Here is a 13,283-nt window from a genome sequence, read left to right as displayed (position 1 = left end):
GTAGCTCTTGATTTAGAAAAGAGGGAAAAAAAGGTTGGTAGTGGAAGGGCGCTGAAAGCTACCCGTTTTGTCCTTTTTTAGCTGTGAACGTTTTCCGGCCTGAATCAATGAAAAATCTATACAAAACACAGCTTGGGTGCCAAACGGCTACCTGAACCGCTCCCAACAACCCAAAGCAGATACTGCGCACGTGTTCCCGTTTTAGAGCTCTGCACCGCTCTAACCTTTTCCTATCTCTACGTGCCATCCAAGCTCACTGTTTCCCAGCCGGACAAGTATACTCGGTAGACTTCTGGACTGAACCATCTGATCTTCCTGAAGAGGGAGAAACGGAAAGTAGTGGGGCGTGTGAAAAAGAGGGCTATGGGCTGTTCCGCGGAATCTTTTTCTGTTCGCGGCAAGGTTCTTCAAAAGAGTCGTGGCGGGGTGTAGCGAGACCTAACCCAACCCCAGGGTTATGACGAAGCTTACTAGCCTCTTTATCTCTCTCCCCCCCCCCGCGCTTATTCTAAGCGATGGTAGCGTCTGAGACGCGCTTTGTTTGGCGGTTAGTTCAGAACTAACGCCTGGTCAGAGGAGCTCGAGCTGGGGTGGTTTTCGTGGCGGCGCGAGGGGTACGTTGCCTTCCTTACGTCAGCCTCGGGGTGGTGGGGCCAGGGGAGAGGTGCCAGGAGTTGCTGCTGAAGCAACGACGGGGCCCCCTGTTGCCTTTGGCGAGAGTGCCTCTGAGCATGTGCCGTTCCCTGTCGCCCTGTCCCCATCCTTCGTAGTCGCAGCGGGTCTCCGTGCCAAATTGCCTCACAGTTGAGGCGCCTGCTTCGGCCGGGGTCGGTCTGTGTGAGGCGTTTTTGCCCCTGAGGGAAATTTTTGCCGCTGCCGGGGTGGGAGCTTCCGTGCTGGCCTCCCCAGCGGCAAAGGGGAGCTTCTCCAGGGTCGGGTGGCGGGGCCGCCTCTTGCATTTCTGCCGCCTGAGAGGACCGCCTCATCTGGGGTACAGGCCCTCCGTCAGCAACTATTTCTCGCTCCCGCCTCGACTCCCTCAAAGTTGATGGCAGGGACGGTGAGGTTAGTGTAATGCCTTGATGGCAAAGCACCGCATAAGAAAAACCCTTCGGGATGAAAACACTGGGGAAGCCTGGTACCCTTAATAGGGCTTGCATTTGGTCGCCATAAAGGAAGCCCACCTCTGTCCCCATTAGACGTATATGTGTGCATACGTTGAAAAGCACATTTTGCTCTCTCCCCTGCCCTGTGTTTCTACCTTCATGATACTTTAGACTAGAGCAAAAAAAAGAGAAAAGGACAAGTTTGCCAAGACTGACAATAAAGAAATGTACTTGGCTTCTGTGGTTTGGTATTTTAGACTCTGAGATCACAGCACTTGTATTTATTTAATTCCACTGCCCCACAAAATATATCCAGTGATCTTGAGGGGATTCAGGACATCTTACATTTGGTTCAGGCAATCTAACTGCATATTATAAACTTCTGGAATAGTTAAGCTGAATCTTATTTTTGCTTCTGACAACTAATATGGGCTACCTACATGGATTGTACCCCAAAATTCAAATTCACTTACTTCAAATTAATTTCTTCATTAAGATATTAAGAGATAAACAATTAAAGTCATGCCAACCTTAAAAAGCTTTTAGGGGTGATTACCAGAATGTCTGGTAAAAAAGCCAATGAATAAATGTTACTTTTTCCACTTAAGTTTGAAAATTTAACCTTAATTTCAATGACATTAATTGGGGGGGGGAACCCATTACAGTGGTACCTCGGGTTAAGTACTTAATTCGTTCTGGAGGTCCGTTCTTAACCTGAAACGGTTCTTAACCTAAAGCACCACTTTAGCTAATGGGGCCTCCTGCTGCCGCTGCACCGCCGGAGCCCAATTTCTGTTCTTATCCTGAAGCAAAGTTCTTAACCTGAAGCACTTTTTCTGGGTTAGCGGAGTGTGTAACCTGAAGCGTATGTAGCCCGAGGTACCACTGTACTTACCAAACTGCTGTTTTCATTCTCTTTTCTGTAGGAAGCCTGTGGTGTGAAAAATGGATAATAATGATATTAAGATTTATGAAAATGAAATCCAGTCTTTGGAAGAAGAAATTAAGATGTTAACAGAAGAATATGAATGTAGTCTACATGGATCTTTTGCTTATTCTGATGGGGAGATAATGAAGGCTATGTATGCAAATCTATCTATCTATCTAATTAGCCCAATCCATGTTTATTCATATGTAAAGCCAACTGAGTAATGTGCAGTTTGGGACTGATCCTTGAAGGGTCCTGAGTTTGGTTTGGACAGTAATGTAGAAAATTGTCTTTATCCTATATGCAGGCAACGTAAAACTGAACTTTTTTCTGTTACTCAAATGTAAAAGGGCATCTGTTACGGATATCTTAGTGGCAGCCAGTATATGCAGTGATTAGGAAGCTGGTACTTTGAAATTGGAAATGATCTTTTGTTTCAACAATAGATGTGCTTTCACATGGTATGAGTTAGAAAAGGAAAATACATATTAACACCAGTGTAAAGAACAAGAGGGCTTGAGTACTGTTGTGTACAACCTGCCTAATTATTGTATTTGTTAGATTTAAAACTAAAATGATCAGTTTGCTCATTTTTAACATAATGATCTTGGTTCGTGGCTTATTGCAACAAGAACTTGTGTAGGCTTCCTCCTCCCCTCATGCATTTAGCTTTGCCACTGATTCTCCTGTAGGCTTCCTCTTCCCCTCATGCATTTAGCTTTGCCACTGATTCTTTCTTAAGCCACTGTTTCTTGCAACTTCCCAGATGAGAAATACATTAGTTTAAGGATTCACAAAAAAGCAACAACAAAAAACAGAATATGAAGCCAGGATATTCTGATTTGTTGGAAGTCCTAGATTTAATAATCTAGGATACTGGTGCCAAAGCCAAACTTGCAAGGAAAGGAAGAGAGAAGTGAGTGTCTGGGTACACAGTTCATTATTAATTGAATAAAACATGGCTTATTGGACCAAGTTCATTAAGTTTGAGCCAGTCCAGTGCAATGTAAGTCTAGTGCTATGTAAAACAATCCTAGGGAGATGTGTATTGAAATAGTTTACACAAAAAACTAGGCTATTTGCCAATATGTCAGTGCTGGAAGTAGGCTTCTCATTTTCTTGCTGACTGCTGAAGTTTCTTCTATCAGGAAATCATTTAAAGGAAAATCTCAAGAAGACTTAAGGCACTATGAATTTTCTCCAGACTTGAAAACTCAGCTTGACTTCTTAGAGTCTGACCTCCTCTTCATGATGAAATTTACAGGCATTTGCTTCACACATTGTTCTAGAAAAGGTGTGGAGAAAAGTAAGTATTTTGACTCTTTATGCCTCACCCATTCTTAATTTCTATAAGTTTCTGTCATACCTTATCATATTTGAAAAGATCCTACAGCTGGGGTACGATAACCTGTTGTCCAAATCCTCAAGTTGTAGTTTCCGTTTTCTGTATAGTCTTTAATTCTACATAGGTGGCGCTGTGGGTAAAACCTCAGCGCCTAGGGCTTGCCGATCGCATGGTTGGCGGTTCGAATCCCCGTGGCGGGGTGAGCTCCCGTCTTTCGGTCCCAGCTCCTGCCCACCTAGCAGTTTGAAAGCACCCCTAAGTGCAAGTAGATAAATAGGTACCGCTTTATAGCGGGAAAGTAAACAGCGTTTCCGTGTGCTGCGCTGGTGCTGGCTCGCCGGAGCAGCTTCGTCATGCTGGCCACGTGACCCGGAAGTGTCTCCGGACAGCGCTGGCCCCCGGCCTCTTAAGTGAGATGGGCGCACAACCCTAGAGTCGGACATGACTGGCCCGTACGGGCAGGGGTACCTTTACCTTTAAGATGTATTGGGACTGCATATCCTCATGATATCAGATAGGTGGAGGTATGGAGATGAGTGAAGGTTTACAGAGGAGAGGAAGAGGCCTAGTTAAATGAAAGCCCCCCCTCCTTCTGTTTTTCCTTAGGTATTTTAGAATCTGGGGATACTGGTCAGCCAACACTGGTTATACTGGTGGTGCTGACTAATGTCAGATCTGCCCAAAATAAAACATCTATCACCAAGCTGACTTGGTGTGTATAACAGACTCAGACTGATGAGTTTGGTGGCCATTTGCTAACCCAGGTGTGTTCACCTGTGTATTTGGTGCAACATCATTCCATGTCAGAGAGATTAACGGTGGGGAGGGGTTCACCATAGTCCATAAAAAATTCATCCCCTTTTCTAGGAGGAGACTGATGTGCATTGTCAGGGTTCAAGGGATTGTATGTGTTGTTGGGCCAGAGAAACAGATCAGAGATGTTGTTAATGTACTGTTCATCCCAGTGTACTACAATCTCCCTGACCAAGCAGGTGTGAGTAGTCTCAAAAATTATGTTGAATAGCTTTTTCAGAGTGGTCATGGGGGACTTCAGTATTCATACTAAGGCTGCCCAAGCAGGTGGGCTCTGGCCATCATAGCCTCCATGACAATGACAGGACTGTCTCAGTACATTGTTGGCCCAGCACATGTGGCTGGACATAATATTGACTTGATCTTAGCCATTTCATTGATTGGGCCTGTGAGTCACTGTGAGTCCGTTGTCAGTACAGATTGTTCCTTGGTGTGGTTTGGAATGAATGTGGCTACTTCACTCTATAGGGGTCCTCTAAATATTTTCTGGACTCCCAGCTCCCATCATCCCCAGCCAGCATAGTCAGGGAAGATGGCAGTTCAGAACAAACAACACCTGAAGGGTCCACAAGTTCCTCCAGCCCAGCTTCAGACAATTGTAATCATGAACTGGTTGGTAGAATAAATATTTTATGTTAAATATGGCTAATTTTAATGTTATTACTTACTTACTTTTAAAAATGAATTAAACAGATATCAGTACCTTAATAAAGGTCTCTTTTTGTTTACTTTTGTGGTAGGTGGAACTAGAACTACACACAAATACAGGCTATCAGGAAATTGCCATTCAGTGTCCTTTCAGTTGGAATTTCAACTCATGGAAGAAAACCAGGCAAAGGAAGAAGACGTTCCTATCAAACAGGTATATATTAGGAAGTCTGATTTTTCTTTGGCAACCATCTATATTTGGTCACAGCGTCACTTTGATTCTTTTGGTAACTACTTTTCTAAAAGCCTAGTAGCATTTTCCTTCAGCATGAAAGATATAACATCACTTTTCCTTGCTAATGATTAGTATTTGGTGTGCGCCCGTGTTTTTCTTAAAATAAAGCTAATTGCAGTATTTAATTTAAAGCATTTATGCCACACTCTTCAGCTGAAACGGCATCCAGAGTGGCTTATATAAGGTCACTAACAGATATGGCAGCACTGACTCTCAGGCCAACTATGTAAAGTGATGCAAAATGAAAAAGGGATGAAGAGGAAAGAAGAAAATGAGAGAAACCTCTAGCACCAGTTCTTACAGTTAAAGTTTCGTAACACTAACCAACTTGCATGGAAGTACTGTAGTTGAAGAAGAGCCAAATTTAACTAGTCTCTGAGTAGAGTTGTTTGAGTCACCTTGCCACCCCATCTCTCCTTCTGATAGAATGCAATGAATAGTACTGAGGGTTGTATTCAACTAACTTTTAGTATTGAAATTAATGAACCTATGCTAGCCATGATCATTAATTTCAGTGGGTTTTCTCTGAGTAAAAGACTACACCCCTGAGTGTTTTATGTGTATTTAATCTAGAAACACATGAAAGATTAGTTCTTCTGATGACTTGTTCCATTTAAGAGCACAATCCTGTGTTTGCCTATTTAGAAGTAGGCTCCATTGAGTTCAGCTGCTTATTTCAGTGTGTATAGCAGAGGTTTTCAAACATTTGAGTCCACGGCTCCCTTAACCAACTACATTCTTTCTGCGGCACCCCTGGGGCTCAGGAGCCCAGTTAGGTCACCCCTTGCCTGAAGAGCTGGCAGCCTCTCACCCTTTTTTGAACACCCTCCCTTGTGAAGTATTCCCTCATCCTCCTCTCCTCTCCCCTATCCTTGGAAGTCCTCCCGGGAGAAGTTGCTGCTGCTGCGCCTGGTCTCTGAGCTGACCATCCCCACAAGAGAGGTGCCTCCGAGAGGCAACATTCGCCTGAGGAGCTTATAGCCAGGGCTGCTGTGATAAACAGCTGTGCAAACCTTTGGGAGGCAGAGACAGGATAGGGCATCAGAGGAGGGAGGGAAGAAAAGAGGGACAGAGGCCAGTGTTGCCCATGGCATTCCTGACCATCATTCAAGGCACCCCAGGGTGCCACAGCACACTGGTTGAAAACCACTGGTGTATGGGATTGTAATCTAAATGGGGTGTGATGGGAGGGTTGAGTTAGAACAAGTTAAAGGTAAAGGGAACTGCCGACCTTCTGATTGGCAAACCCTAGGCTCTGTGGTTTAGACCACATCGCCACCCGCGTCCTGTTAGAACAAGGTAAATAAGTCTAAATTGCCAGTAGATGGCAGCATTTTCCATCTTCTCATAATGACATAGTCATGAGCATCAAAATATAAATTACTATAGATTTGCCATTTGTATCTTTATTGAAAAATTGTTTCCCCTTTAGAAAAATACACGTACATCAGTGTTTCATAAACTAGCACTGAAATCCAGACTTTTATATTTTATAACGTAGGTCTAAAGTCTGTCATACTCACCTTGTTCACATATCCCAGTAGGACAGACTGTAGGACACTGTGAGCATGCAAGTGGCTTCTGCTTCAACTCCCCACCCACTGCATGAGTGGGAATTGCAAACCATGATTTCTGGCTGATTTGGGGATGGTTTGGGATATAACACTAAACCAAGGATTGCTGTTTGTTGTTTCTGCTCCTGCTAGGGGAGCTGAATTGGAAGCCATCTGTTCATTCATGGTAAACTATTAGCTATGGTTGATTGTGATGCATGAACAAGGTGAGTATTGTTCTGCTCTGAAATATACTATAAAGCTATATAGTACAGTGGTACCTTGGGTTACATACGCTTCAGGTTACATACGCTTCAGGTTACAGACTCCTTTAACCCAGAAATAGTGCTTCAGGTTAAGAACAGAAATCATGCTCCGGCGGCAGCAGGAGGCCCCATTAGCTAAAGTGGTGCTTCAGGTTAAGAACAATTTCAGGTTAAGTACGGACCTCCGGAACGAATTAAGTACTTAACCCGAGGTACCACTGTAAAAGAAATAGTCATTAAAACAGTAGCCTCTGTTTATGTGACATCCTAGGTTTCTGACAGAGAAACACCAAATTGTAATATACCTAGCAACCATAGTTATTTTTTACACTTACAATTTAAATACAGCACAAAATAGCACTTTCCTGTAATTTATCCCTGCAACGGTAGCTGTGATAATCCTGCTTGGAACTGGTTAGTAGTCTGTCGTGTGCAGCATTTGCCTTACAACAAACATCTGCCCTCAGTGGGGCAGTTCAGTTGTAATGCTGGTGCTTTTTAAACTGTGGTTAGGTAATCAGTGCTAGGCTGTGGGGTAACACGCTTCCTCTAGAGTGAAATTATCTCCTACATTTAATTGTACATTAATGCTTATTATTAAGATTAGATACTGTCCCCACTTAACCTAGATTTGTTAATCGATTCCAGACTCTAATCTCAAATCCTGATTAAAGAAGGAAACTGGCTAGTCTTACATTGGCATGAAGGTAAAATTTATTCCGTGGTGACCAAGATGATCAAGGGTTTGTAAACCAAGCCTTATGAGGAATGGTTGAGGGAACTGGGTATGTTTAGCCTGGGAAAGATGAGATATGATACCCAAATATCTAAAGGGTTGTCACATGGAGGATGGAGCAAGCTTGTTTTCTCCTGCTGCAGAGGGTTGAATCCAAACTGATGGATTCAAGTTATAGGAAAGGAGATTTCAACTAAATATCAGGAAGAACTTTCTGATGGCATAGCTGTTCAACAGTGGAGCGAACCACCCCCCCCCCAAAGGTGGTGGACTCTCCTTCCTTGAAGCTTTTAAAGCAGACATTGGATGGCTATCTGTCATGGATGCTTTAACTGAGATTCCTGCATTGCAAGAGGTAGAACTAGATGTCCCTCATGGTCCCTTCTAACTCTACAATTCTAAAAATTAAAAAGACTTGGAAAATAAAAAAAAATCACCTTGTGTTAAAAAGATCACAATGTAAGCAGAATATGTGCCTTCTGGGAGGGCATTCAGCTATCCCTAAATATCCACCTGTAGATCTTTCATACAGTGGAATTGTATGATAATACTGTCTGTAGCTTTAGGTTGTCTGCTGAAATGAAGTAATTTTTCTGTGAAAATTAAAAGACCAGAAATTGTTCACATGATGTCCATTAGAAGTGGCAAACTGCCATTTGCAGCATAGTTGAGTTGATGTAATCTGTTGGTCTTTCCCTAAGACTTTTCCATTTACATGGTAATTCCATGAATTACTATTTGTGTCTTGCCAGGATCAGAGAACGAAGGAAAGTAAAAACAAGTAATAGGTTTTCCTTAAGTAAAATGAAAGCGGGTAGGAGTGCAGCAAAGTGAAGGGAGTGAAAATGGTTGATTGTTTGCATGTTGCTGTTATACGTGTATTTGACATCCCTGGAAACCAGCTGTATGGGTGTGGTAGTGTGTTCTCCACATGTTGTGGAAACAATAGCATGAAACAAGAGGTCAAATAAAAAACCCCAAACCTTTAGTTTTTAAAGTATGTGATATCTTAGCTCATCTAAAGAATCTTGCTGAAATGTTTTAGGATAATCAGTTCTAGAACATTGTAATATCTCATGACCATCATGGTTAGCAGTTCTTGATAGCCTGATCCATGGGTAGGCAAACTAAGGCCCGCTGGCTGGATCAGGCCCAATTGCCTTCTGGATCCGTCCCGTGGACGGTCTGAGAATCGCCACTTGGATCGCCAGCACACGCGTTCTTTCCCTCTCCCTCACACGGTGATGGCACCTCCTCCCTCCCTCCTCCTGGCTTCTCCCCGCCCTGTCTAGAGGAGGAAGGAGATTGGGCTTTGTTGGTGCCAGCAGCAGCACTCGAGCAGCCCCCATTTTAAGCAGCCCCTCTCTGGAGCCCTTTCGCCAGTAAATTTTTTAACTTGTACCTAAAATGTCCATTTCTTTGTATGGTTTCAGTTATTCTATATTTTTAAGAATGGACTTGTGGTAGCTCATGAATGCTTTGCGCTGCTTTGGGGATATAATTCTAAAATAAACTCTCTTTTCCTCAAGAACTAGGATGTTGCATTTGTCATTTTCCCTTTCAACCACAAGATGGCACTTGGATATAAATATGTAACTTCAGCTTCTGAAGATTTTAGTTTGCCTAAAATATTTCACCCTTGCTAAGTTTTGCTCTTCAGAATGTACATGGAAGCTTTTCAGACAGCAGTAGTTTACTTCTGTGGTAATGTTAACTTTGGTACTGGTTTTCTATTACTGCTTTGGTAGGTAGCAAGCTACTACTGTTCCTTTGTCTCAGAGCATCCACTTTGCATTCAGATGGCCCCAGATTCAACTCCTGACAGGAATGGAAAGGCCCCCCATCTGAAACCCTGAAGAGCTGCTGCCAGTCAGGGTAGAGTATACTGAACCAGTGGAGCTGTAGTCTGACTCAGTAAAGGGCTGCTTCCTATGTTTCTAAAAGCAGTGGTTGTTCCATAGTTCTTCACAAAATAAAGTCACAGTAGATCAAAAATTCTTCCCAACTATTATTTCTACTTGGAAGGATACATTCTAGCCCTAAGCCAAAAATGCCATCTCTTAAAAGCATCCCAGAGGAAACAGCAGTAATCATTGCCAGATCTTCCAAGAGTAGTTTAACACTTGTCAAATGCACACTTTACAGTGGTAATAATAATAATAATAATAATAATAATAATAATAATAATAATAATAATTTATTATTTGTACCCCGCCCATCTGGCTGGGTTTCCCCAGCCACTTTGGGCGGCTTCCAACAGAGATGAAAAATACACTAAAATGTCACATATTAAAAACTTCCCTGAACAGGGCTGCCGTCAGATGTCTTCTGAATGTCAGGTAGTTGTTTATCGCTTTGACATCTGATGGGAGGGCATTCCACAGGGCGGGCGCCACTACCGAGAAGGCCCTCTGCCTGGTTCCCTGTAACTTGGCCTCTCGCAGTGAGGGAACCGCCAGAAGGCCCTCGGAACTGGACCTCAGTGTCCGGGCAGAACGATGGGGGAGGAGACGCTCCTTCAGATATACTGGACCGAGGCCATTTAGGGCTTTAAAGGTCAGCACCAACACTTTGAATTGTGCTCGGAAACGTACTGGGAGCCAATGTAGGTCTTTCAAGACTGGTGTTATATGGTCTCGGCGGCCGCTCCCAGTCACCAGTCTAGCTGCCGCATTCTGGATTAGTTGTAGTTTCCGGGTCACCTTCAAAGGTAGCCCCACGTAGAGCGCATTGCAGTAGTCCAAGCGGGAGATAACCAGAGCATGTACCACTCTGGCGAGACAGTCTGCAGGCAGATAGGGTCTCAGCCTACGTACCAGATGGAGCTGGTAAACAGCTGCCCTGGATACAGATTTGACCTGTGCCTCCATGGACAGCTGTGAGTCCAAAATGACTCCCAGGCTGCGCACCTGGTCCTTCAGGGGCACAGTTACCCCATTCAGGACCAGGGAATCCTCCACACCTGCCCGCCTCCTGTCCCCCAAAAACAGTACTTCTGTCTTGTCAGGATTCAACCTCAATCTGTTAGCCGCCATCCATCCTCCAACCGCCTCCAGACACTCACACAGGACCTTCACTGGTTCTGATTTAAAGGAGAGGTAGAGCTGGGTATCATCTGCATACTGATGAACACCCAGCCCAAACCTCCTGATGATCTCTCCCAGTGGCTGCATGTAAATGTTGAAAAGCATGGGGGAGAGGACAGAACCCTGGGGCACCCCACAAGTGAGAGCCCAGGGGTCTGAACACTCATCCCCCACCACCACTTTCTGAACACGGCCCAGGAGGAAGGAGCGGAACCACTGTATGACAGTGCCCCCAGCTCCCAGCCCCTCAAGACGGTCCAGAAGGATGTCATGGTCGATGGTATCAAACGCCGCTGAGAGATCCAGCAGAACTAGGAAACAGCTCTCACCTTTGTCCCTAGCCCGCCGGAGATCATCAACCAGTGCGACCAAGGCAGTTTCAGTCCCATGATGAGGCCTGAATCCCGACTGGAAGGGATCCAAATGGTCTGCTTCTTCCAGGCGTGCCTGGAGTTGTTCAGCAACCACTCGCTCAATCACCTTGCCCAAGAATGGAAGGTTTGAGACTGGGCGATAATTGGCCATCGTGGCCGCATCTAAAGATGGTTTTTTAAGAAGCGGTTTAATAACCGCCTCTTTCAGCGGGTCTGGGAAGGCTCCCTCACGGAGGGAAGCATTCACCACCCCACGAAGCCCATCGCCCAGTCCTTCCCGGCTAGCTTTTATAAGCCAGGATGGGCAAGGATCCAGGAGACAGGTGGTTGGCTTCACTCGTCCAAGCAGCCTGTCCACATCCTCGGAGGTAACAGATTGGAATTGATCCCACACAACTTGACCAGACAGGACTCTAGCACTCTCCCGCCCCGGCCCTGCTCCCACGGTGGAGTCTACTTCTTCCCGAATCTGAGCGATTTTATCTGCAAAAAAATTTGCAAAATCATTGCAGGAGAACATGTGGCCCGTACTGGGCCCCGATGTTACAGGTGGTTCCGCTAAATTGTGAACCACCTGAAAGAGTCTCCTGCTGCTGTTTTCTGCAGATGCAATAGAGGCGGTGAAGAAAGTCTTCTTCGCCGTCGCTATCGCCACTTGGTAGGCTCGACGTTGAGCTCTAACCTATGTCCGGTCAGATTCGGAATGAGTTATCCGCCACCGGCGCTCTAGCCGTCTCAACGATTGTTTCATTGCCCTCAGATCCGTGGAAAACCACGGGGCTCTCCGGGCTCCATGCAATCGGAGAGGGCGCTTCGGAGCCAAACAGTCAATAGCCCTGGTTAACTCCACATTCCAGCGGGCCACCAGGGAATCGGCTGAAAGGCCATCAACATGGGATAAAGCATCCCCTACCACTCTCTGGAAACCATTTGGATCCATTAAGTGGCGGGGGCGGACCATCCGAATCGGTCCCACCTCCCTGCAGAGGGGATGGGTCGCAAAGAAGTCCAGTTGCACCAGGAAGTGGTCTGACCATGGCACTTCTTTCGTTTCACTTTTACTTAGTGTCAGATCACCAACATCCGTAGAGGTAAACACCAGGTCCAAGGCATGTCCGCGGCTATGGGTTGGGCCAGACTTATTCAGGGACAGCCCCATGGAGGCCATGCTTTCCACGAAGTCCCAAGCGGCCCCTTGTAAGGTCGTGTCGGCATGGATGTTAAAATCCCCTAGGACAACCAAGCTAGGTGTCTCCAGGAGAACATCCGCCACGACCTGAAGCAGCTCGGGCAGGGAATCCTTGGTGCAGCGGGGAGGTCGGTACACCAAAAGGAATCCTGTACTGCCCCTATTGCCCAACTTCCAGAACATGCACTCAGAAAACTGGGTCTTCCCAATAGGACGCCTGGTGCAAACTAATGACTTCCTAAAAATCACTGCAACCCCCCCCCTCCCCGCCCACATGACCTGGGTTGCTGTGCGTAAGAGAAACCTGGTGGACAAGCAGCGGCAAGGACAGGCCCATCTGCTTCATCCAACCAAGTCTCTGTTACACATGCCAGGTCAAGTCCCCCATCCATGATCAAGTCATGGATGGCAGTGGTCTTATGAATCATTGACCTGGCATTGCACAGCAACACTTTCAGGTCATGTGGGTATCCCTTGCTGATTCCAGTATTCATCCGGTCAGGACCAGACCCGGAGGCAGGGATAGTCCTCAGACAACGACTAAACCTGCCTCCTCTGTAATGACATGGTCTGGTCTTAGCGTAACTCCTCCTCCTACCCGTGATCACTGAGATCGGTTGTCCCAGTGCATTCCCCCCTGTGAAACATATCCCAGCCATTTTGTGGGCTGGGGCCCATTCCCCGGCAGCCCTGACCCCTCCCCTTAAGAACAAAATAACCCCTTTAAAAAAAAAACCCAATACAAATAAAACAGTACAAACAAAAAACAATAAAAATTACAAAAATTACAAAAACATAAATTCCCAGGCCCAATAAACATCCACCCCACCCCACCCCACCCCACATACAAAAAATTCAAAATAAAAATTTTAAAACATTTTAAAAGCACTCTGCACCCCTCCAGCAGTAACAGCAACTGTCCTAGTGAGGCCCGTCAGGCCCTG

General features: G+C 45.5%; 1 protein-coding gene across 2 annotated transcripts in view; it reads left to right on the top strand.

The window, feature by feature from the left end:
• The first annotated feature begins 360 nt into the window (after positions 1 to 360).
• Positions 361 to 13,283, top strand: part of CENPP (centromere protein P) — a 165,977-nt gene continuing 153,054 nt past the window's right edge. The window contains exons 1-4 of one of the 2 annotated variants that reach the window (XM_083726869.1): positions 361 to 614; positions 2,033 to 2,188; positions 3,183 to 3,340; positions 4,933 to 5,054. In XM_083726869.1, coding sequence (XP_083582995.1) covers positions 2,052 to 2,188; positions 3,183 to 3,340; positions 4,933 to 5,054 — 417 coding nt within the window. In that variant the 5' untranslated portion in view covers positions 361 to 614; positions 2,033 to 2,051. The other variant, XM_083726870.1, reaches the window with a different exon arrangement.

This window comes from Podarcis gaigeae (assembly GCF_964106915.1).
Source record: "Podarcis gaigeae genome assembly, chromosome: 2".
NCBI lineage: Eukaryota > Metazoa > Chordata > Lepidosauria > Squamata > Lacertidae > Podarcis > Podarcis gaigeae.
The sequence above is the reverse complement of the archived record's forward strand: the minus strand, read 5'-3'. Positions and strand labels throughout refer to the sequence as shown.